Genomic DNA, 25,423 nt, shown 5'->3' with positions numbered 1-25,423 from the left:
TCTGTTAAGGTCTTCCCACCAAAAAGGCTATTTAAAAAATAACAAATTTAACATCTTTTTAATAGGGAGGATGGCAGCCCCTATTTTTTTGAGAAAATTATATTTTATACCTTCGCTGGATCTCACAGTATTTAATCGTTTATTTATTTATTTATTATACATTTGTTGATTGTGGTAGTCTGATCGAGCAAAGCCTTGTGGAGAAAAGCTCCACAGTTATCACAAAAAATAGTTGGAAAGCAAATTAATATTAAATTGAGTATGACATTGAAAACATTACAAATATTGTACAAACTGTATACAATATATTGCATGTACAGTAGTTGTAATAAGTTTAGAAGCTTGAATTTATAACATCTAGAAGATGAGGATTAAGAGCAGAAATGGTAAATGGAGGGGAAAGAATAAGAGGACTATAGAATAGTAGGTGAAATAATTAAGAATAGACAGGAGAAAAAATAAGTGTGATTTGGGGGTACCAATAGAATGAGGTATAGAGAATTAAAAAGGAAATATGTTGGTACTGGGGAGTCAGTAATGAGATATAGTAGTAAAGATAAGAGAGTTAAAGTGAAAGGGACAATGTGTAAATAGACTGAACATGAGAGAAGGCACCTTGGCATTCGTGAAAATCTACTGCTAATCATTAGAGGACCGGAGTTCCGCTGTGGCGACCCCTAACCGGGAAAAGCCGAAAGACAACAACAACAGCAAAGGCAAATTCTGCTAAAAGGTAATGGAAAGTGAATGTGTAGAGTCATATGTACAAAGGTGAGAGTAATACATTTGGAGGTATTAAAGTAGTTGAGAAATTTTATGCAATAGGAGTAAAGGTGGGAGGATATGAACAATTTCATACAGAAAAACAACTAAATATTATGTTGTTAGAGATTTTTTTTATTGGGGTAATTTCTAAGGTCAGATGAAGTTGTTCATAATTAGGCTATATAAAATATGTATATTTAATTTATGAAGTAAGCTTAGTCATTCATCTTTGCAATATCTGTATATTTTATTTATAAAGTCAGGTTAGTCATTCATCATTGCCAGATCTATATCATCTGCATTATTCCCCATTATTATTCCATCTAACTGGAATGATGCTTTGATAAAACTGTTTTCTAAAATTAACAATTCCAAATCTGTCTCTAACTTCATGACCAGTTTCCATCCTGCCTATGTTTGACAAATTGCTAGTGACAGCTCATCTAGATATTTTTTCAAACTATATCAAAAAATTAATTTTACTGTTCAAAAACTCATTACAGGTTTGAACTGATACCATGCCAGCACTTTGGACACTCACTGCAGCGTTCTGCTAGGAATGGATAAGGGGACCCTTGCAGGAACTGTCTTCACAGTACTAGTAAAAGCCTTCTACTTGGTTCACTTGCTATAAGGCTTCCTCCTAGCTGTAGGCACTAGCCCAAACTCTTCCCCTTGGCATAAGGATTACTTAAAATAAACAGAAACTACCGAGAAAGGCTAAGAATGCCCTCATCTTTTTAATCAGTTGTCTGAGATCTCCACTATATTCGCAAAAAAAGAAAAAAAAAAAAAAAAAAAAAGAGTTAACCTGCAGCAAGCCCCCATTCATGATCTTTGTCACCGGGTAAGAAATCACTCATGCCCTATCTGACTGCCACACTGAAGACAATAATAAACAACACAGAAGATAAAAAGCAAGACAATTTAAAACCCATGACTGTGGCTAGATCAAATAACAGTCACAAGTTTTACAAAAAAAACAGTATCATGACAAATGTGAAGTTAGGAAAAAAGATGAGGGAGAACAAAAACAAAACTGCAGGAAGTTAGCTTGAGACTATAAATAACTTTTTACCTCTATGGAATACTAACTCAGTAAATTGCATTTTCAGTTTTTTTTCCCTAAGGGCATGTCAAATCACATTGTTCTGAATATTTTGCATGATTAGCTTATGAGTGGAATGTAAAAGGGCCTTCCAGTTGATGCATTTACTTGTGTCTGGATTTTAGGAAGACATTCACCTCCCAAGCACGAGAGTTTTTTTTTTTTTATAAGGATGGGTGTCTAAACAGTAGGGTGATTTAAAAACTGGTCCTTTGGTAGTTTTTGTGAAGTAACAGTGAAGGTGTGTTGTCAGAACTAAAATAATTAGTCAATGATGTAATACAAGAGTCTGTGTAAGGTCCTATGCATACTAACATTTTTAATTTAGCAGTAACCCTTACCATGGTCTGTACTGTGCTATGTTTACTGACAGTGATGAAGCTTAGCCCTGTAGACTTTAATTTGTTGATGTTCGTTTAGTGTGCTATGATGCAGAAAAATGAGTTGTATGATAAAAACCTTTTATGGAAACAGCAGATTCAGTAGGAACCAATCTACAGAGGAAGTATCACCATTCTAATTAAAAACCTAGTCTATAAAGTAATTAACCTTGACTCCTTTTCCTTCTTTGTCAGTAGAATTTTCAAAAGCTCTACCTCACAGAACCTAAGATCCCTCCTTCCTTCTAACCTCAACTTTCAAAGTCCACATAACACGCTGCATTCAACTGAACATATTTTCTCCAAAATAACACTAACAGTTTTGGAATCCATTCCCCACAGATACAATTAATTTTCTTCTATCCACAGCACCATTCAGTGCAGACATTATTTTAAAACCAGTCACAGTGTAAGTGCTTTCAAAATGTAGAAATGCCTAAACTACAAATATGCTCAGAACAAGGCCCATCACTTAATTTTCCATCTTGCCACTTCAAACTCCTGACTTATGTATTTTTCCTTTGTTCTTACTCCCTAACCTTATATATTACCTTGCCTTAATTCTTATCATACTATCTCTTCTAGGTGTTATATTTACCTGGTCTGCTTTCCTCTTCCTTATTTCTACATGCATTTCATTAATTAATTTTAGGTAATGTAAATAGTTTATATACTTGTAAGTTTTTAGTCATGTCGATTAATTGTATAAATAATGTTGTCCTGGTCCCCTTCAATAAAACACACCACACCAAATGACATTTGATGACCTTTATTAAACTTCCGTAAACATAACTTTATTGAACGACATTTTAATTTATTGATCACAGCATGAACATTCATGTAAACATTTACCAGGGCAGCGTATCCCTGCTCACCCTGTCCAGCTAAGCAGTGTCGCCACCAACACTCGCTTACTCTTACTTATAAAAGCAGCATCCCACTGCCCAATTTCATTCCCCTAACTCATTGAACACACAAGACCAGAAGAGCAACAGAAGTGGGTCAAGACCTTCACCAAACCTTCTAAAAAAAGCAACCTAAGAGTACGCTATACAGGTCCAAACCAAAAGTGTTCAGGTGTAATCCATCCAAACTGGGTCCCTGTCATCAAAATATCTATGCTGTATCATATGAATATCCAAAGTAAGCAGTTGCCTCACCCACCTAAAATTAACAAACCAACAAGCCCTCTCTAAAGCCATAAAACTGTCAGCATTCTTCCAAAGTAACTGTGGTACTATTTCATAACACACAATATGCATACCCGAGTATAACTGCTTCAAAGTAATCAAATCTTCTCTTATCCTGTATACCAGCTGTCACTTTTGAATTACTCCCAAATCATTACCTGCCAAATTAATCACCAAGACTCATGGGAGCCCAATTCAAGACTGTATAAAAGCGGACTGATCTGCAAACTGATGCCATCTGAGGCCTCTGATTCCTTGCCATATGACTGTCCACCCAAAGGGATGCAAACCGAATTCGGTGCCAGCCAGCCTAACTGCAGTCTTCTTCGCTGCCCAGTGAGTATAGGAATGACCAGAATGACAATCTCCTGGCCTAGAATAATAAAAAAAAGAGCAATTAATACTAAGCCAACCACCTTAGCTAATTATTTAATATAAGGCAAAAAGACATTTGAAGACTAACAACTCACCCTCTTAATAACTTCAACTGATCTGCCTTCTCTCATGAAATCCAAGGCTCTTCCTATGTGAAAAGAATGAGTGGAACATCTCTGTCCTGGAAAACCAATACACCAAAAGGCTGTTCTTGTTACACCTGCATATACACTGATTACCCATTATCACCTTACCCCCTGTCAACCAAAAAACCAAGTCCTGAGGACTCCCCACATGAGACCGCAGTAATCTCCTAGCCCAAACCACCAGACACAACCAGTCATTCTTGTTCTTTCCCGGTACTATCTGCATGCCTTTCTCCAGCTGATCTGTTTTAGATCTGTGCAAACAAATATGTACTGACGCAGAAAATACTGTCACATCCCACCAAACCAGTGACCCTAACAAGTCTTACACCCTAAATGCTGCATGATACATCCATAAAACCTTCGTCACCCACAAACTATAATCTCTTTGAATCAGCATTCACCAAAGCTAAACTATGTAACAAAATCTTCAGAACCTGTCTTGTCAATGGCCATCGTCTGTCCATCTTCACACCAGCAGCTCTAATCTGACCCTTCAACATACAAAACCACAGTCCAGGATTTAGGAAAATCATGCAACCCTGCCACCTATCCAAGTATACTGATTTCTGCCAGGTCCACCTTGACCAGCTGAACTGCCTTACCTCACACCCAAGCCCAAGCCAAGTATTGCGATAACAATTCTTCCGATCAAACTCGCTCCTCCTCACGCAGCTGCAAAACAAATTTATCAAAATCTTGTAATGCACTACCATATGCCTTCCTTGTAGAAGTTGCCAAAGATTCCTGCACCAACCATCCAGATGTTCATCGTGTTTCACTGTTGCAGTCATTACACTTGGGTTATCCTGCTGGCAGGCTATCCGCATTTGGCCTGAATTCCAAAGTCCTGGTCCGGCATCGGATGCTGTCACCTCTTCCCTGACGTCAGTGCGCCAGGTGTATAAAAGATGCAGCTGAAGCCATTTTCTTCAGTCTTTCTTGCCAAGTGGTGCCCGAAGCAAAAGCAGTTCGCAAGTGCCGGTCAGCCGACTCCTGAGATTTTCGAAATTGAATTTCAGATCCGATGTCTTCAATAAAGCTAAGTACCCCGTTGGGGAAACTTTTGTCTTGCTCCAGACTGATGTCAGAAAAAGTTAACAATTGTATTTCTTGTGGGAAGCAAATACCTCATAAGGATTTTCATTCTTACTGTATTCCTTGCCTAGGCCTTGACCACGACATTGCTAGTTGTCGGTTTTGTGCTAGATTTAACCAACGCACTATTAAGAGTTGGTATGATTTCGCATTTCATTACTTTGGCCGTAGGTTTAACTATATAATGCCGTCGGAACAGCCAATGACTGGAGTTCATAAAAAGCGCAAGGAAAAAGAAAAGGACAGGCATCCGAGGTCCAAAACCAATGATGAAGCCTCTTCTAGGCCAGTCGCCGGTTCTCAGTGAGGTGCTTTCGCAGCCCCTGACACCCGCTACCTCAGAGCCACAGGCCGCCTCCGACTCCCACCTGGAGACATCTAGGCCTCTGGATACTCAAGGTATTGGGCCTTCGGAAACTAATCCCTCAGATGGGTCCGGAGCCACTGAGCAGGCATCGGCTTCTGAGGGTGTTTTCAGACCTACACAGCTTTATATCAAGCCAACTTCAGCATCCAAGACAAAGACTAAAATAGCTTTAAAGACAAGGAAACATGTACAGCATTCTCCAGGACAGACTTCCATGCCTAAGAAAACAGATGCTCAAAATGGCCGAAGACCTAATTACTTTGATCAGGGGTTCCCATCCCCCTCCTGATAAGAGGCCTAGGCAAGACACTGAATATGATTCCTCTGATCAGGTTTCCATTTCCTCTGACTTCCTCTTCAGAACAGGGATATTCTATTCCTCCCTATGAGGATTCTGATGCTGAAGAATCTATTCCTTCAGCTTCTCCTCCTGAGGATTACTCCTTTGGGGAAACCCTGCATACCACGAGGGAGCATTTCCACTGGGAGAGCCAAGATTACTCAGAATCTAAGAAAAGGCTCAGAGACTTTCCCCTACTACCTCATCACAGACCTATTGCTATCCCACCTGTTCTAGACATTGTAGATGATGTATTTTCAGAGTCTGTACTGTCTCCTGACTCTTTGCCTCCTGCACCTGTTAAGCCAGACAGATACTACAGGGTTCCAGACTCTCATAAATTTCTATATAAAAACCCTGCTGCTGACCCAGAAACTATATCTCAGGGTCCCAAAGGGGACAAGGCCTCTACTGCAAAAAACCCTGTCCCCTCAGATAGGAATTCAAGGGCACTGGACAGATGGGGGAAAAAAGTTTACACTTCTGCTACCTTGGCTGTAAGGGCTTTAAATTGTCAGTTTCATATGCTTAAATATCAGCAATACTTAATGTCACTGCTAAAACAGAAAATGTTGACAAATTCTGAATGTTCTGAGAACAAGGAAATGCAGGATTTATTGCACGCAGCTGAACAAATGGGAAAGCATACTTTGCAATGTGGTTTTGATTCACTGGAGGCCTCTTGCAGGGCTGCAGTTACAGGTTCTGTCATTAGAAAGCATGCTTGGTTAAAGGAACAGAATCTGCCTGATCATGTTAAAGCAAACTTATTGGACGCTCCATTACAGCATGATACTTTGTTTGGTGTTAAGGCAGAAGAGGTGTTGAAGAAAATGGAGGATAAAGCTAAATCTATGCAGCCAGTAAAGGATTTCTTACAGGTACAGCCTCCCAGATTTAGCAGGAACTGGCCTTCTAAGAATTGGTCCTTTCCAGTGTCAGACAGGCCACAAAGAGGCAGATACAGATGCCCTAAAGGCAGACAACAGCCCCAGGGCTCATGCAGGCCCAAACAATGGGGTGCTTCTACCTCCAAAAGCGGAGAAGACAAATCACAGCCGTATAGGAAACAGTCCCAATGACTTCCCTCTGCCAACGCCAAGCACTTATCTTTTGGCAGCACCCTTAGGAGGAAAGCTAGCACTTTTTTCACAAAATTGGCACATGATCACCCAGGACAAATGGGTCTTAAATATAGTCTCTCAGGGCTACAGGTTCCACTTTCATACCCTTCCAAAGGCAAAATGTATGCCAGACCTGCTACACAATCAATGGGCAGAGGCACAAAAACAAGTTTCATCTCTCATGGACATGAGGGCTATTCAGCCAGTGCCACAACAAGAGCAGGGACAAGGATTTTACTCAAGACTTTTCTTAGTACCAAGAAAGGATAAAGCCTGGATGTTCCAAAATTCAAAATGTTGACTCTGCAGCAGCTTCTGCCCCTGCTGGGCAAGAAGGCTTGGCTTGTAACTTTGGACCTCAAAGAGGCATACCTGCATGTCCCAATCAGACAATCTTGCAGAAGATACCTCAGATTCATAGCTGGCTCAATGCACTACCAAATCTCTGTACTGCCCTTTGGCTTATCTACTGCGCCCAGAGTCTTCACAAAATGCCTGGCACCAGTAATTGCATTTTGCAGACAAAGAGGAATTCAGATGTATCCCTACTTGGACGACTGCCTTATTCAAGCAGAGACCAAAGACATTCTACTAAAGCAGCTGGCGTTTGTAAAAAGATTACTAATTTGCCTAGGGTACACAGTAAACGAAAAGAAATCAGAACTAGTACCCTCTCAAGAGATAATATTCCTGGGTGCAAGCTTAAATACAACTGCCCAGATGGCTTATCTCATGCCAGACAAACAAAGGCAACTGACTTCTTACTTCGAAAGCATGGCAACAAAGGCCCAGTTATCTGCAAGAAAAATTATGCAGTCTCTGGGCTACATGGCATCCTGTATTCTACTAATTCCATATGCAAGACTGCATATGAGGAAACTACAATGGTATCTAAAAAGTGTTTGGACTCAACATTGCCACAGCCTGGAAACATTAATTATTCTCATTCCCTGCCTGCAACAGGAGTTTTGATGGTGGCCACAGGCCTGTCACCACAACAAGGGACAGCCATTCACTTTACCCACAGCCAGGCAGACACAAACAACAGATGCATCAGATTATGTCTGGGGGCACACATGGCAGGAAAATGTATTCAGGGCACATGGCCCACAAGCCAAATGCATCTTCATATCAGTCAAAAAGAGATGCTAGCTGTACAGAATGCCCTGACAGTCTTCAATGACCTACTTCATCCAGGACAACTGCTGATAAAGATGGACAATACTACAGTCATGTGGTACATAAATAAGCAAGGAGGCACACATTCCTACCCCCTCTGCAGACAAGCCATAATTTTGTGGAACACAGCATTGACTTATCAAGTACACCTGCAAGCACAATTCCTGCCAGGAAAGACAAATACTTTGGCAGACGAACTAAGCAGAAACCTCATGGATCCTCACGAGTGGAAACTAGATCCACAAATCTTCAGCATGATAACAGGGAAATGGGGATGCCCAGACATAGATCTATTTGCCTCCCCTCATAACTGCCAGCTACAGAGATTATGCACTTGGACTTATCACAAACAAGCATGGAAAGTGGACGCCCTTTCATTCAGCTGGAAAGCCCTTACAGTATATACCTTCCCTCTTCTAGCTCTCCTCCCCAAGGTACTCCTAAAGGTCAGACAAGAGAAGCCAAAAATGATCCTGATTGCCCCCAGACTGGCCATGCCAGCACTGATACCCAATCCTAAAGAGCTTGTCTCAAGGCCCAGCCTGGACATTACCTCAAATTCCTCATTTGCTGACCGAACAAAATAATCAGATCCTGCACAGCCAACTCAGAACCCTAAATCTGGCTGCATGGCGGATAATGTAACCATTCAGAACACACCTCTCTCTAAAGCAGTTATGGATGTTATTTTGGAGGCCAGGAGGCCCAGCACCAGAAAATCTTATGCAGAAAAATGGAAGAGATTCTGTGCTTGGAACCAGGCACAAGGAATTGACACGCTTGTACGAAATATTCCTCAGATTTTACAATACCTAACAGATGCTGGACAAAGCTGCCTATCCTTTTCATCAATTAAGATCCATGCCTCTGCCATTTCAGCTCATTACAATACGGACCCACCTATTTTTTGACATCCACTGCTAAGGCAGTATCTCAGAGGGGCCAAAAACATAGGACCTCCAAGGACAGCTCCAGTACCTGTATGGGACCTCAATTTTTGTCTTGGAAAAACTCACACTGCCTCCTTCTGAACCAGCCAATACAGCTGAGATAAAATACTTATCATGGAAAACACCTCTTCTCCTAGCAATAACTACAGCAAGAAGAGTTACAGGCACTAATGGCTGTGGAACATTTTATTATTTTCCATCCGGACAGGGTTTCTCTAAGGACAAACCCAACATTTATGCCTAAGGTAGTGTCCAGTGTGGCTCTTAACCAAACCATACATTTGCCTACCTTTTATCTAAACCTGCAGAATAAGGGGGAGAGACTTCTGCATTCTTTGGACATGCACAGACAGCTATGCTTTTACTTGGACAAAACTAAAAGCTTTCAGAAAGACTGAGCAACTCTTAGTGCATATGCTGCAGGATCGCAAGGAAAAGCTATTTCAAAGCAGACTATTTCAAAATGGATAGGCCACTGCATTCGTTTCTGCTATTCACAACATGGCAAATTAGTGCCTAAGGGCATTAGGCCACATTCTACCAAAGCAGCAGCCACTTCAGCAGCCTTCCTCAGAGGAGTACCAACCAAGGACATTTTGGAGGCTGCAACCTGGACTTCAGTGCACACTTTTACAAAGCACTACCACTTACCTCTTTACTCTAAATCCAGAGCAGGCTTTGCCACTGCAGTTCTGCAGGGCCTCATAGCCACGACCTAATTCTATTTAGGCCCAGCCACCCAACCTCAGCTTTGGGATTCAACCCAAGTGTAATGACTGCAACAGTGAAACACAATGAACATAGTACAGTTGTGTACCTACCATAAATGTAGATGTTCGAGTGTATTCACTGTTGCAGTCCAAGTTACTCTCCCACCATCCCCCTTCATTGCTGGGACTTATCTGTACTTCTCTATTCTATACAACCTATGTGGTGTATTTGCTTGTAGATGAAGGTTAGGTGCATGCTTTTTTATGATCAGAATTTATTAGCCTACCCTTTTGGGGGCACCTGACATCTGGGGCAAGAAAAACTGAAGAAAATGGTGTCGGCTGCATCTTTTATACCACTGGCGCACTGACGTCAGGAAGAGGCGACAGCAACCGACGCCGGACCAGGACTTTGGAATTCAGGCCGACTGCGGGTAGCCTGCCAGCAGGATAACCCAGTTGTAATGACTGCAACAGTAAATACACTCGAACATCGACATTTATGGTAGGTACAAAACTGTACTTTAGTCCGATCTGCCACACCTCATCTGGTAACACCACTGACTCATCTGCTACCTCCAGAGCAAACTGCCAGAACCTGGAAAACTGAAAGCAAGACAAACTGTCATGAGTCCTATTCCTAGCACCTGCCACATGCACATATGTAAAAGAAAAATTCACCAAACTCTGTAAAACCAGTTTATGTAATACTAACAAAAGTAATTCAGACTTCTCTGTCTTAGCCTTTAAAACTCGCACCAATGCAATATTGTCCGAATAAAAAAATAACCCTTTTTCTACACAACCGCTCCTGCTACAACAGACACCTCCCAAGATTAGCATTAACTCCAAAAAGGCTACATCCTTCTTCCATTCATCCTTCCAATCTGCCGACCATCAAGCCACAAACCATTTGCCACCAAAAAACACTTCCATCCCAATACCCCCATGTTGCATCTTAAAACAATTGCAATTCCCCTTGACCAACCCAATACATTTGCCAAAAGGAAACACATTTAAACTGCTCCATAAAGGATGACCACAGTGTTAAATCAGCATGCGCCAGCGTACTAATCCTGACCCAATGATGTTTGCTTTTCACCTCTTTTAACAGAAAGGCTGTGGACCTACAAAACATATAACCTGGGTGAATTGCCTGACACACAAAATTCAGAAGCCCTAAAAGCTACATGACCTCCCTAATCTGCACCTTGTCCTAGGACTTCACCCACCCAATATTTTCTTTTAAACATGTCATCTTCTCAACCAGTAAACAAAACAATCCACATCCCACATCCACTATCAATCCCAAGAAACCCAGTGCCTTGGCCTGGCCCTCTAACTTTTGTGTAGCCAGTGGGACACCCAGTTCCTCACACATCCCCAAAAACTCTTGTATACCTTCCAACACTCCTTCAAACCCTTCGCCTACTATTAGGAAATTGGCCAGATAATGTACCACCTTCTGAGTGCCCACCTGCTGCTGCCAAATCCAATGGAGTCCAGTGTTAAACAATATCCCATCGGCATCGCTTTGTCAAAGTAAAACTTGTTTCTAACCACCATGCCTAACAGAGGCTACTCTTCCTCCCACACTGGTAGTAATCAAAATGCAAATTCAGTATCCATCTTCACCAATCATGGATCTGCAAACCCAGTAGTGACCCACATCGCATCATCCAAAGACACATAATTCACTTTTGTTCCCTTTAACAAAATAAAACCATTAAAAGAGTTCCCTTCAGGATAAGACAAATGATGAATCACTGGCTGACTTCTTAGGAACCAAACCTAACAGCGAGACCTTAAAACTGCAAAAGGGGAGGTGGCTAAAAAACGGGCCCAATAATCTACCTGCCCACTGTTCCTTCTCCACCAAACCTTCCAAAATCTCTTCCTTCCTCTGCAATGGGCACAAATTCTTACAGACTGAGCCATCCCCTCCAACCCTCAGTTTAATAGGAAATTCCCCAGAAAACCTTTCAATTAATTCTTCCATAACTGCCAAATCAGGAAATTGCTTTAGCATATGCTGTAGTACCTGCACATTAATGGAAGAATATGTCCCCTGGTCTTCTCCTCTGGCCCTGAAAGGACACTCCCCACCTCTGCCCATAAAAATTCCCCCTACCTCAAAAACTTTGAAATTCCTGAAACAAAGAAGCCAACCTTCTCAAATCAGACTAAAGCAAACTTGGATTGACCAAGTTGCCTATCCCTCAACTGCACTGCCTGCTTCCCTATGGCCACGAACCTGCTCTTTGCCACCTGCCTCCTCCTCTTCTGACTGGATTCACCAGTTTCTTCAGACACCGGAAACTCATTAGTTGGCAATTACCCATGTCTGCCGCAAACTCTACCCTTTCTCCATCTGCCAAAAGAAAGGACAACATTAAGAACTCTAGGATAGAAAAAAAAACACCTATATCAGCCTAGTCTACCATTCTAGATTGTATCTGCCCTTCACACTGAGCAACATGGCTGACGACACTGTACAGTGTCATTGAACTCAAGGCCATAAACCTGCCAGTGGAAAATTATGTTATCCTAGACCACCGCGCCAAAGTTTGTGCTAAAATTACCTCAAACTTATTTCACATTCCCTGGAACCCCTTCCATTATTTATAGTTTTTTTTTTTTTATATATACAGAAAGTGTGTGTGTGTCTGTATGTATATATATATATATATATATATATATATATATATATATATATATATATATATATATATAGCTTTCTGTACAGCCCTGCTGCAGTGCAAACATGTTTTAAAAGGGAATAACTAAATGAAATACATATATATATATATATATATATATATATATATATATATATATACATATACATATATATATATATATATATATATATATATATATAGATATACACATATATATATATATATATATATATATATATATATATATATATACATATATATATATATATATATATATATATATATATATATATATATATATATGTATTTCATTTAGTTATTCCCTTTTAAAACATGTTTGCACTGCAGCAGGGCTGTACAGAAAGCTAACTGTACTATACCTGTCCACGGCTGTAACTGCATCAACTTAACTCTGATTTACCACCTCTCCCTGCCTCATAAGTCCCCATGTCATCACTGTAACATTCCTCCCAGCCTCTCTTCTCAGCCCCTCTGCCATGTGCACCCTCCTGCTCGCCTCGATTCCCTCAGTGAACTCCTATCCATCACGCTAACTATCCCACTTCTTTCTTTACATTACGATTATTCCTATTCCTTCTTTTCTTTATTTACTTTTTTAAAATGATTGTGCAATACAGCCTCTCTACCTCTTAATACAAGATATCTGGACAAAGCCAAAACAATGGGGGGAGGGGGCTGAGGCCCAAAACGGGGACAAAGTTTAAATATTGCTTATAGAAACACAGAAACTTGTTAATGTAACAGGCTTAATGCTACCATGTATTTTCTGAATAATATAAAGTCTGAAACTCAAATGTCCATCATTATTTAATGAATGTAACAGGCTTAATGCTACCATGCATTTTCTGAATGATATAAAGTCTGAAACTCAAATGTCCATCATTATTTAGTGAATTTGATGTTCAGTGATATGCCAGAGAACCCTAAGTTTATGAGAAAGAAGCCAAAAAAGTGTTGCAAAATACTGTACATTCTGAGAAGATCTAAACAATTGAGAGCTATGACCAATTTCAGGGAGTTCAGAGCGAACCGCCATCTGCACATCCATGCTACTCTAGCCCCCTTTTTAGTGGTTAGCAGCACACCATGCATGCACAGTAAGCAACGCTTATTCTGAGCAGTTTGCGGCCTGCAAAACATCATTTATGGCTCAGCAGGAACCATATCAGCAACAAGAAAGTCGCAGCATCATACCACTACCATTGAACATTTCATCTAGAATACAGCACCAGGAAACCCCTTGCCCACCTACAATCTACACAAAAAGGAAACCACATCATACCACCCTACCAATACTGCCTTAACAATACCTGTACAAGAAACACAGTTCACGGGCCATGTTAGATTGCATGACAACAAGATGGATGAGCTTGTAGTGATGCTCAAAAAAAAAAAGAATTCTAGGAGTGCAGTTTAATGTGCTTTACTGAGACATGGCTGCATGAGCATAAACCTGATACAGCAATAGATATTGATGGCTTATAGTGTCTAAGGGAGATAGAGGCTGGGCTGGAAGTAGGAAGAGCAAAAGAGGGGGGCTTGTGTATTTCGTCAATGAGTGTTGGTGCCACCCTAGACACATAGTAACAAAAGAACAGATCTGCAGCTTGGACATTGAGTTACTAGCAGTGAGGCTACGTCCATATTATATGCCCAGAGAGATCTCCCATGCAATTGCTGTCGCAGTTTACATCCCGCCATCAGCCAATGCTACAGCAGTGTGTGACATCATCCAACTGGTCTCCATGAGACTCCTGAGAAATCATCTGGATTCTCATGTCCTCATCTCCAGGGAGAACAGAACACTGGTCCTAATGTATGCGGATGTTAAAGAAGCATACAGTTGCACAGCCATCCCACTGCTTGGAAGATCAGACCACAGCCTGGTACGCCTTCTCCCCTTCTATGTGCCACTGGTTAAGAAGGCTCCAGCCACCATCAGGAAGGTCAGGAAGTAGATGAGGGAAGCCAGTGTAACCCTTCAGGACTGCTTTGAGACCCTGGACTAAGGCACCCTCTGTGAGCCTCATGAGGTAGACATCAATAGCCTCACTGTGTCACTGAATACATCAGCTTCTGTGTGGAAACCACTGTACCCTTAAAATCTGTACACTGCTTCCCAAACAACAAACCATGTATCACCAAGGATATCAAAGCCCTCCTGAATGAGAAAAAGAGCATTCAGGTCTGGAGACAGGTATGCAGTGAAAAGGGCACAGAAACCAGCTGGCCAAGAAGATTAAGGAAGGGAAGGACAGGTGCAGGAGAATGTTAGAGCAAAAAATGCAACAGTGCAACAGCAGACAAGTATGGAGGGGTTTGAAGACCATTACTGGCTATAAGTCCTGCAGCCGTGTGATGGAGGGGAGTAAAGAGAGAATGCCAGTGAGTTTAACATGTTCTTTAATAGGTTTGATAATATGCACTGAAAAACATGCAATGTGGTCTCCACTTCCAAAGTTAAGATGCCCTCCTGGATAGCAAAATGCATACCTTGTCTGCCTCTTCCCCCCAGTCTCTGCTGTTCAACACAGGGGAAGGAGGGTACACAATCACATCTGGACCACATTCACAAACAAAAACCACCCACACTCCCACCTCGGCTGGCAAAGCACAGGCTAGCAGTTTGAATATCATCCTATCAGAGGACTGGGTGATCAGAGAACTAAGAAGACTTTGCTCTACAAAAGTGGTGGGGGCTGATGGCATTAGCCCAGAGGTGCTCAAGAGCTGTGCCTCACAGCTTGGAGGGGTGCTACTCAGGATCTTCAGCTTGAGGCTCAGTACCCATTAGGCTACCCATGTTGTGGAAAATATTCGGTCTTATTCTGGCCCCAAAGAAGGCTTGCCTCAGGGATACTTCAGACTACAGGCTTATGGCATTCACATCACACTGCCTGAAAGTCCTTCAAATGCTAATCCTGGAAGTAGTTCACCCCAAGGTCAGGTAAGAACTAGACCACCCTTAATTCGCATACCAGGAGAAGACAGGGGTTGAAGATGGCATTATCCACCTTATGCATAGAGCATACAGTCACCTGGACAAACTAGGACAAAACCTCAGAATCATGTTCTTTAACTCCTCAAGTACCTTTAACACCATCCAGCTAGACAGACCGGGTAGTAATCTGTCAACGATGAATGTGGATGCCCATGGAGCCTGGATTATCTGACTGATAGGCCTCAATATGTGCATCTGCAGGGCTGTGTGTGTGTGTGACACAGTGTTTTGCAGCACTGGAGCATAGCATGGGGAAGTTTTATCACCTTTTATTTTCACTCTGTATACCACAGACTTCAGCTATAAGACTGAGTGCCGTAACCTGTGAAAATTCTCTGATGACTCTGTCATAGTAGGAAGTATCAGGCATGGAAAAGAGGAGGAATACAGGAGTGTGGTGGACAGCTTTGTGAGCTGGTGTGACATTAATCAGTTGCAGCTGAACATCAGTAAAATGAAGGAGATGGTAGTAGATCCAGGAAGATCATGATCTCGTGCCCCAATGACTCCTCTGTCAATTAGGGGCTGACGTGGAAATTGTTCAGGACTACAAGTATTTGGGAGTGCACCTGGATAGTAAGCTGAACTGGTCCTAAAACTTGCAGGTGGCATATAAAAAGAGTCAAACTTGGCTGCACTTATTACGAAGACTCAGATCCTTTGGAGTAGGCAACATTATGCTGCGGTTGTTCTATGAGACTGTAGTTGCCAGCGCTATCTTCTTCACAGTGATGTGCGGGGGTAGTAGCATAAAGAAGGCTGAGGCAAACAGACTCAAAAAATTGGTAAGGAAGGCTTGCTCAATAGTTGGAGTAGAACTGAACATCTTCAAAACCATGGCTGAGAGGAACGTTTGCATGACTAAAGTCCATCATGAAAAATATTGACCACCCACTCAACAGAATGGTGTTTGGACAGAGAAGTTCCTTAACAGGAGACTGACGAGCATAAAGTGCTCCGCTGAATGTTACAGAAAATCCTTCTTACTTACAGCCATCAGGCTGTATAATACCTCCTACCAACACCACCCCCACTACCGAAGGAGACCACATAGTGCAGTGTTAAACTCTTACATGTTTTTCTTCTTTCCCCATCCTTTTTATCTCTCTTTTATCTCTTTTTCAGTGCAATATTAATCATCAATGCAATTATCTTTTGTGCAATATGCTATACCTTAGTTAAAGTATCGTAATGTGTAATACCCCATATCCTAGTATTAGCGGTAATTACTACTTCATGTGGTATAAAGCAGTTATGGTCAACAGTGTACCAATGTCAGGCGTTGCTGTGATACATGTGGGGTAACATAAGTGAGTATAGTATCTATCATGTCTAATTATGTAACATTTGTGTTTGGTCTGCATTGTGTCTGTGTTTATCTGTGCAGTTCTAACATAAGCAGTTTCCTGTGGGATCAATAAAATATTACTTATTTTGATTTCTGATTCATGTTATTACTATGATTCCAGTATGATTTTACAATAGCTAAAAGGAATATCTAATGGAGCAGGTGAGCCAAATTGTATCTAATCTGGGTCAATATTTCTAATAATTGTCTCTGTTAATTACTGTTTTTTTTTTTTAATGCAAGAAAGACTTTACCAAGTACCCAAACCACTAACCCTATTACTCAATACCTCCCCTCAAGGCTCTAACCACCACAACAACCTATTCAACTTGGACAAGAAGAGAAGACAAAAAAAAAAAACAGGAGCTAAACTGTCCACACAACAAATAAGCCTCTCCCACACAAAGTGTACCCAAACCTTGGTTACCAAGCATTACCCACAGTGTCCATAAACACAGCTATTAACCCAAGGCCTACCTGTCCACTGTTTTTAAACTTCACCTTAATTTTATCCCACACCCTAGCTATATTTTCAATTACAGGTTGTCTTGGACGTAACCCTGCATCATATCCAATTCACACCTAAATCTGATTCCTTACCTAGCTACAGTTGCAAAAAAACAATGAAGCCACACCTCACGTATACCTCCTTTCCTCTCCAACCCTCCTTCTTCTTAATTTAACCCATCTTTCCCCACCACACTGCCTAACCACCTTCCACTTCCATGCCAGCTCTAACATCCACTCTTGCCCTTCCCAAACCCTAACCTCCCTCCTTTATCATTCCTGCATAACCGTCAAACTCTGAATGTGTCCCTGAACAAATTGGTTTGCCCCAAACCTCATTTGTTTCTTACTCTTATTATCTGTGTATAGCTGTTGTGATTGTTTGCTTATTGGGTATGTGCTTAATTGTGTAACCATGGGCTGAACTTTCCACATAGATTAGTGTTCTACCCTGATCAACTAATAAGTAAATACATAAATAAATAAAATCTACAAAATTCAAGAGTAAATTCTAGCTCAAGTCATACTTGAGTAGTTATACCTTAGTAAGCTTTTGAAAATATTTGTTTTAACATGTTGGAATATTCTGGATTTTATCTGGCTAAAATATTTTAGCATTATAGTGTTCTGGCATTTCACATACCTATGTGTAGATGACTCGTGACTTTAATGTAATGCTGATGCTCATAATTTTCTGCATGGTAGTAACGACATGGCATTTTCTTACAGAGGCATAGCTTATTCTCCGAGCACCCCACCCCACAAATCTAGAGGCTTCCTAAAGTAGGTTATTGCATTTCGGGCAGAACTCCTACTGCTTTAGAGATTAGCTTCTGATACAAGCAGCTGCCAAGAATGTCTGCAGTACAGTGGTGCATTTTGTCCACTTCTCCCACAGCACTGCGGTGCATGTGTAAGGTACCTTTAAGATGCGTACAGTATTGGAGCCTTTTTAACAGGTTATTTGTAAGTCTATGAACTGTAGTTTATTATTGTTCTAGTCACCCTCCTCCTTTTTTTTTTTTGCATAAACTTGAATATTTCTTTGATATTCATTCATGGTTGCATTGTGCATTTCATTATTCTTGCCTTACATGACAAAGCAGCAATGACATTTACTGATCTGGTATCAGGGCTTAATGTACAAGATGGCAGAAGCTTGTTGTGTACTTTATATAGAAATACAGTATTGTATCAGAGTAATGATTTAAATGTGTTTGAGCCAGGCATTCATGCTGAGCATGTAGGCCAGCACAGACATTACAGTTGATAGGGTTTCTTCCTTAAAGAGAATTAATGTAGGGATATTCAGAGTGATTGCTCTTATGAATTAAAGGGCCAAGCATCAATTGATATCAATGGAGGAGAGTGCAGAAACATAACTTATCACCAGAGTCTGGATTTGAGATATGAGCAAAGGTACTGCAGAATGGTAATGCTCTCTGAATAATATAAGATTAAGGAATTAATTCAATCGGGGATTAAAAGTCTTTAAATAAAATTACGAGACAGACCGTGGAGTGATGAAAAAGACAGTCTTATTTATGGTCTCATTCTTTTCCCATTAAATGAGTTAAAAGACTTAAGGATACCTCTCATCTGGCTGTCAAGTTTCCTGATGATGGCCTGTACATGATGGAATCAGTTCGGCTCATTTAGTGACACAGAGCTGCATATTGATCTGGGGGGATCAGACTGAAGTAGGGAGAGAAAATTGACTTGATTGGTTATTCTTAACAGAAGGTAAGTAGCTGTCCTATTCTGGATAGTTGCAGTGTGATTATGATGTGAGAGTGGGATGGGATTTAAAAGTGAAAGATCTTGCTTGTCTGCATTTTAATGACACGGTATCATTTGGATGCAAGAAATCTAGCAGATGAGTCCTTTCACAGATTCATGTTTGGATTTTCAGGTACTTCAGGGAGATACTGGCTAGAATGCTAGAAGGCTATGAACTATGTGTAAAGCTGGATATTTTCAGCTTGACAAACTGTTTTGAGCTTTGGCTGTTGCACTGCTATCAGAAGAAACTGGATTTGTTTTTTTACAAATTATATTATATGTATGTGTATTTCTCTCTCTCTCTCTCTCTCTATATATATATATATATATATATATATATATATATATATATATATACATACAGATAGATACATATATATATATATATATATATATATATATATAGATATATATATATATATATATACATACACATACAGATACACACATACACACACACACACACACACACACACACACACACACACACACACACACACACACACACACACATATATATGTGTATGTGTAGGATGACAATATAGTGCTGTAGTAAGAAGTGTCATCACCTCACAGCAAGAGGTTGGCTGGTTTGACTCTTGGCTGGGGTGTCTTCCCTGTGGAGACTGTATGTCCTTCCTGTATTAGCTTTTTTCCTGGTACTCTAGTTTCCTTGTACCTCTCAAAGACATGTCATAAGTGGACTGGAAAAACTAAAACGCCCCAGAGTTTTGTGTGTGTGTGTGTGTGTGTGTGTGTGTGTGTGTGTGTGTGTGTGTGTGTGTGTGTGTGTGTGTACAATATTCTAGTAGCCTGCTTCCATTTCCCTCCTTGGATATTAAACTCTGCTGATGTATTTGCTGTTCTAATGGTCATTACAGAAGTCAGATATGGCTGGAAAGTATGGAAGGGGCATGAAATGCGTATCTCCCTTCAGCTGGTGATAAAAAGCATTCTCTGTGGTGGAAGTTTTGTACTTCCCTCATTGGATATTTGGAAAGAGCAAAGGTTCACAGTATTTTGATTGTGGGTAGCTGGAATGATAGATTTGGAATATAAGATAGTTTAGTTATTTATCTATTTAACTTTTGTTAACTGGGAAAGTCCGACTTGGAATAAAGCCAGTTTTCAATGGAGGCCCAGGGAGAAACACTCTAGATGCATGTCTTTGTAAAATAGTGTCAGGGCAATTCTGTTGCCTCCAGTAATGAGAGCTTAAACATTCCATGTTGAAGTTCAAAGCATTCAAGTGTCAATGAATGAGGCAAAAGAATAAGTTTCCTCATGAGAAAATGTGCTGTTTATCACAGAGGGATGTCAGTTTGGAGAATTTAGGCACTGTGAGTTTACTTGCTTTCATGGTGGTTTCTCTACAGCCATCACTGTTTGGCCATGGTGGGATGACATTCTTTTTAGAACTGAGTGTGCTCATCAGCCCTTGAGTCTGATTATTGAGGGTATCTTGGTGGAAAACAAGGGATGATACCTTGAACTCTAGCTCTCTTCTCCAAATAAATATAACTTAGTCTTCTAAAACTAAGGAAAGTATTTGGTCAAGTGGACTTTCAAAGCTACCCCAGTCATAATCTTCAGAAGAAAACTCAGAGGTGACATTGTTCATTTGGGAACAAATAGAAGAGCTGGCTACTATGCCTGATGGGTACATGAGAAGCTGTACATAGGAGTATTGTTAGTGGACGCAAGCAATGCACATGTTGAATGCAAGTTTGAAAATACCTCACAAAGCTCACTTATTAGAGGATTAGATCCTGCTTAGACAGGAGAGAAGGTAGTATAGAATATTTATTCAGGGAAAGAAGACTAAGATTGTGGCTCCTTTGTGGGACTAAATTGAGTCTGATCTTATTATAGGTGAATCAAAAAATGTTTTTGGTCCCTGGTTACATCTGTCTTTGATAGATAGTCTGCTGATTCTAAATTTTGATGGAGGATTGGTGCACTTATTATGATAATCTATGCATGTAAGAAAATATGGGGATGTAGGTAGTTCAGGAGGGAGTTTCACCCTTCCTCAATCACATTTTAAGTTCAAAATAAGTGGGATAAGTAAGATAAGTGTGAAAAGAAGGGACGGAGGTAAATATGAGTAGTGGAGAAACTTACTGAAAAGGGTATTAGAAGTTAGAGTTCTGTAGCGGGAATTACATACGAATTGAGAAGGGGATGTATGCAAAGAGGGTCAGGTGATTAAGTTCACTGTACTTCTTGGAGATGTTGACATTCATTTGCATCTATATAAATTAATGGCTCAGATTAACTTAATCAAATTAACTTAAGTTCCAGAGTTACTATTCATATATGAGAGGAGAAGCTAGAGTTGTTAGATTGGGACATTGACAGCTGGAGTTGTTAGATTGGGACATTTACAGTGATGTCTGTTTATAATAGATCAGGAAAGTTCTAGGCAGCAGGGCTTTGACCTAGTGTTTAAATATTGGAAAAAAGGTACAAGTACAGTTCCTGTTTATTGTCACAATTAGAAGTGTAATCGCAGCAACTAACTTTAAGAATGATAGAGAAAGAATCTAGTATTTCAAGTATTCTCTCACTTTTGCTAGTGTCTTGGCCAACTTTGATTTAAGGTGCATTCATTTGCAATTTCATACTTTGTAAGACAGTCAGCTTTATTTAACTTTAAAATATAAATGTTACAAGGATGTTTGGAACAGGTCTGTGTAAAGACTTGTATTTTGGAGCCCTGTTTGTGTTAGGAATTAGGGAAGAGCTTTGTCATATATTTAAGGAATATAATATTCCATCAGCAATATGGTCTAATTTCTTAACAAATTTGTTAGATAACTATCCCAGGGAAGAGTTATGGTTTAATAAAAAGGATATTGTGATAGTACTGTTTATTTCCGCAGTGGTACAGCGGTTGTGTTGTTTCCTCACAGCAAGAGGTTCTCCTGTTCAATTCTCGGCTGGAGTGCCTTCTGTGTGGAGTCTGCATGTTCTCCCCGCGGTCTAGTGGCCTCCGAAAAACATGCGTGAATGGGTGTGACTTCGCTAAAGGTTGGGCGTCGGGCTGGCAACTCGGCACCATAAAAATCGACTGCCAATCATTAGCGGACCAGAGTTCTGCTGTGGCATCCCCTAACTGGGAAAAGCCGAAAAGACAAACAAACTGTTTGTTAGACTCAATGAGTTTAACTTATCAGTTTCTTTTTTAAGGAAAAATGTTAAAATTAGAATAATCTCTGGACAAACAAAACAGTTGATGAGGTTTTCTTATTGCTGTATGACATATTTTGTTGCAATTTTTATATTGATACAATAAATGTTTGTTGAATGACTATTGTAGCTGTTTCCATCTGTCATTCCCCCCATCACCTTCTGTAACTGTGTTGAAACCTGAACCATTTTTAAATGTCTATTTTGACATTTTACTGTAAAGCATACATTGAAGCGATTTCTTTATAACAACAGTTTTCATAAGCTTTTCTTTTGCAAGGACACATTATCCAGAATTTTTTTGTCTTCATTTTTTTTTTTCTTAAAGGGATAAGGATGTTTTCCTTTACTGACAAATTGATCCACCTTTTGTTAGCTTGCTCTGTCTCATTCCTCTTGATTGACAACTGGCTAAATATAATCTGAGGTATAATATCAGCTGTTCAGTGTGCATTAGACAATCACCTAGCTGTAGGTACAGAACATTTAAAAAGCAGATGCCAACATTATATCCAATAGGTAATGTTAAGGAGAAAGACTCTCGAGTTTGTGTTTGGCAAAGTTTAATCACAATATGCAGTTCTGCAAAGCTATGGCGAAAACAAATAGAATGTGAGGTTGTACTACTTTGCTCTAGGGATGGTAAGGTGCTATGAGTTTTTGCAATAGATATATCATACATTTTTCTAGACTGTTTAGGGGAGACAGGAATTAGATTGGTAAGGGTCTTCAAAGAAGAATTAAGGAGTATATTTAGGGGATTGGTGACAGACTATGAACAGTAGCTAAAGAAACAATGTGTTATCACTGAACGCTAGAATGATTACAGGGTATAGCTGTATAAGATATTCAGAAATAATGCACTGAGAACACTTGGGAAGGAAGAAGAGGGCAAGCCTGACAAATAAGTGGAGCATTCCAGTGTTGTTCGAAGAATAATTTTTATCAGAAAGATCGGATTAACAAGGGAATACGTTAATTATTTCAGTTATGGAGCAAATCACGTATAATGGACTTAATCAGAGCAGAAATAAATGTACTCAAACATTTAAGGTGAATGGATATGGATAAACTGGTTAATAATTGTTGACAACGAGCATATTTTTCACTTCCTTTATAAATGTAATAATTCTGATTTTATAGAAAGCACAGATAAGCATTAGCAGTATAAAACTATGGCTGCCAAAAAGTTGCTTCATGAAGTGTTATGTTAACAAATGCTTGCAGTCTGGAAAATAAAGTATCACAAGTTATGGTGGTACTACTCAGAATGGCAAAGTCGACAAAACTGATATAAATAACTGCATTACAACATCAGAATCCTTATCCTTGTCAATACTTCATTTGTTTGTTTTTCTTCTGTAATAAGTATTTTGTAGATGTGAAATTCTAGTTTCAGGAAATCCAAATCCCTTAGAGCTACACGCTCCAGGGACTTAAACCTCAGCACAGAAATAAATAGGACATGCTGGAGGGACAGATTCATATCCCAGAGGCTCCCCTCACTCTGGAACAAAATCCCAATCCATGTTAGGCAGAGCCCCTCACTGACCCTCTTCAAGAGAAATCTTGACGAGTGGATGGGAGATCGTAAGTTTACCCCTGGGATCTCTTCTGTGTCCCTACTAGACAGAGGTACAGTAAACTAACCTTAAAAGGGCTACCTTCTGTAACCTACTATACAGAGGCACAGTCAACTAATCTAAAAGGGTGGCGAAAGCCAAACACACTCTGGCTAGGCTTATAAATGCCCTAGGGCAGATAGCCTAGTATCAACCTATGAACCTATGACATCAAACTGTTTCATTTTTTGTTGAATGTGTTTACTTCACTACATCATGTTCACTTATTCCATTATAATTTTCGGCTTCTGCTTGGTTTAGCGCTCTCGTCACCTCAAGTTATATTTAGGTTGAATTCTTATCTATATTGAAGATACAGTCACAAAAGTCTTCTGTTGAGCTTGTAAAAGTAATATGAGAATTATGAACAGTAATTTACAAATGTTGTTATAGAAACTGTGTAATACAAAACTTCATATGCAAAACTGATCATTACACGTGTTTTATGCCTTCCTTAGCAATCAAGTATCTGTAGAGCTGCAATACACTATGGGATTTTGGACAATGAAGGTGGATGGGTGGATATCACGAGGCAAGGAAGAAAAGATCTTTTCATTAAATCAAGCAGAAATGGAATTCAGGCAATTGGGTAAGAAACTACATGGTTTAAATTAACACTGTATTATACTAACGTGAAGCCAGGCCAAACTGAATTAAATACACTTTAATATGAATTTATCTGTTTTTATTTGCCTTTGTTTACTGAGAAAGTCCAACTGGGATTAGCTAAATCCCTTTTCAGTAGAGTCCTTAAGAGAAAAGCTCCTCAGATTTAGCAGTGTACAAGTATTTACAAAGTTTATCTTGATGCTGTTTAAAACAGTGTATAAGTTTGCTGAGTACATGACTACTATATTTACAAGCATATTATAATATATATATATATATATATATATATATATATATATATATATATATATATATATATATAATTGCTCCAGTTTGCTCAAAAGGGTGACTTGAAGGTTTATCTGTTTTAGATAGTTGTAGTAAACAGTATCGGTTTACACAGTTGTCTTTTGTGTGTATGCGTGTCCTCATAAATGCTGATATATTAGTGTAAACTATTCTTATCTATGCCAATAAATTAGTGAATTTAATGTTATAAGTGAGACTGTGGTGGTGGTGCTGCGGTAGCATTGTCACACCTCACAGTAAGACTATGTTCTGTTCGATTCTCAGCTTGAGCGTCTTCTGTGTGGAGACATGCATGAATGGGCGTATCTTCGTTGAAGGTTGTGCGTCAGGGCTGGCAACTCGGCACGTAAAAATCTACTGCCAATCATTAGCGGACCGTAGTTCCGCTGTGGTGACCCCTAACCGGGAAAAGCCGAAAGACACAACAACAACAACAACAACAAGTGTAGGTCAAGGGCAAAGGTTATAATCACCTCCAGTACTCCTATGATGGCCTCATTTATGGAAGGTGTTTATGGTGGAAATAATTTAGCAACAATGTGACTATATGAAAACTTTTTTCCCTGGGATTCAGAAAGGCCTGCCAGCAGCAGTATCCCCTAACTCAGTTGTTTTACCA

General features: G+C 40.0%; 1 protein-coding gene across 1 annotated transcript in view; it reads left to right on the top strand.

The window, feature by feature from the left end:
• The window catches only part of CRISPLD1 (cysteine rich secretory protein LCCL domain containing 1), a 694,545-nt gene that overhangs the window by 421,635 nt on the left and 247,487 nt on the right, over positions 1–25,423 (top strand). The window contains exon 10 of the mRNA XM_044065835.1: positions 24,345–24,475. Coding sequence (XP_043921770.1) covers positions 24,345–24,475 — 131 coding nt within the window. The remainder of the gene's footprint in view (positions 1–24,344; positions 24,476–25,423) is intronic.

The sequence above is a fragment of the Protopterus annectens genome, chromosome 3.part0 (genome assembly GCF_019279795.1).
Source record: "Protopterus annectens isolate FY-2018-M chromosome 3.part0, PAN1.0, whole genome shotgun sequence".
NCBI classification, from domain to species: domain Eukaryota; kingdom Metazoa; phylum Chordata; order Ceratodontiformes; family Protopteridae; genus Protopterus; species Protopterus annectens.
The sequence above is the reverse complement of the archived record's forward strand: the minus strand, read 5'-3'. Positions and strand labels throughout refer to the sequence as shown.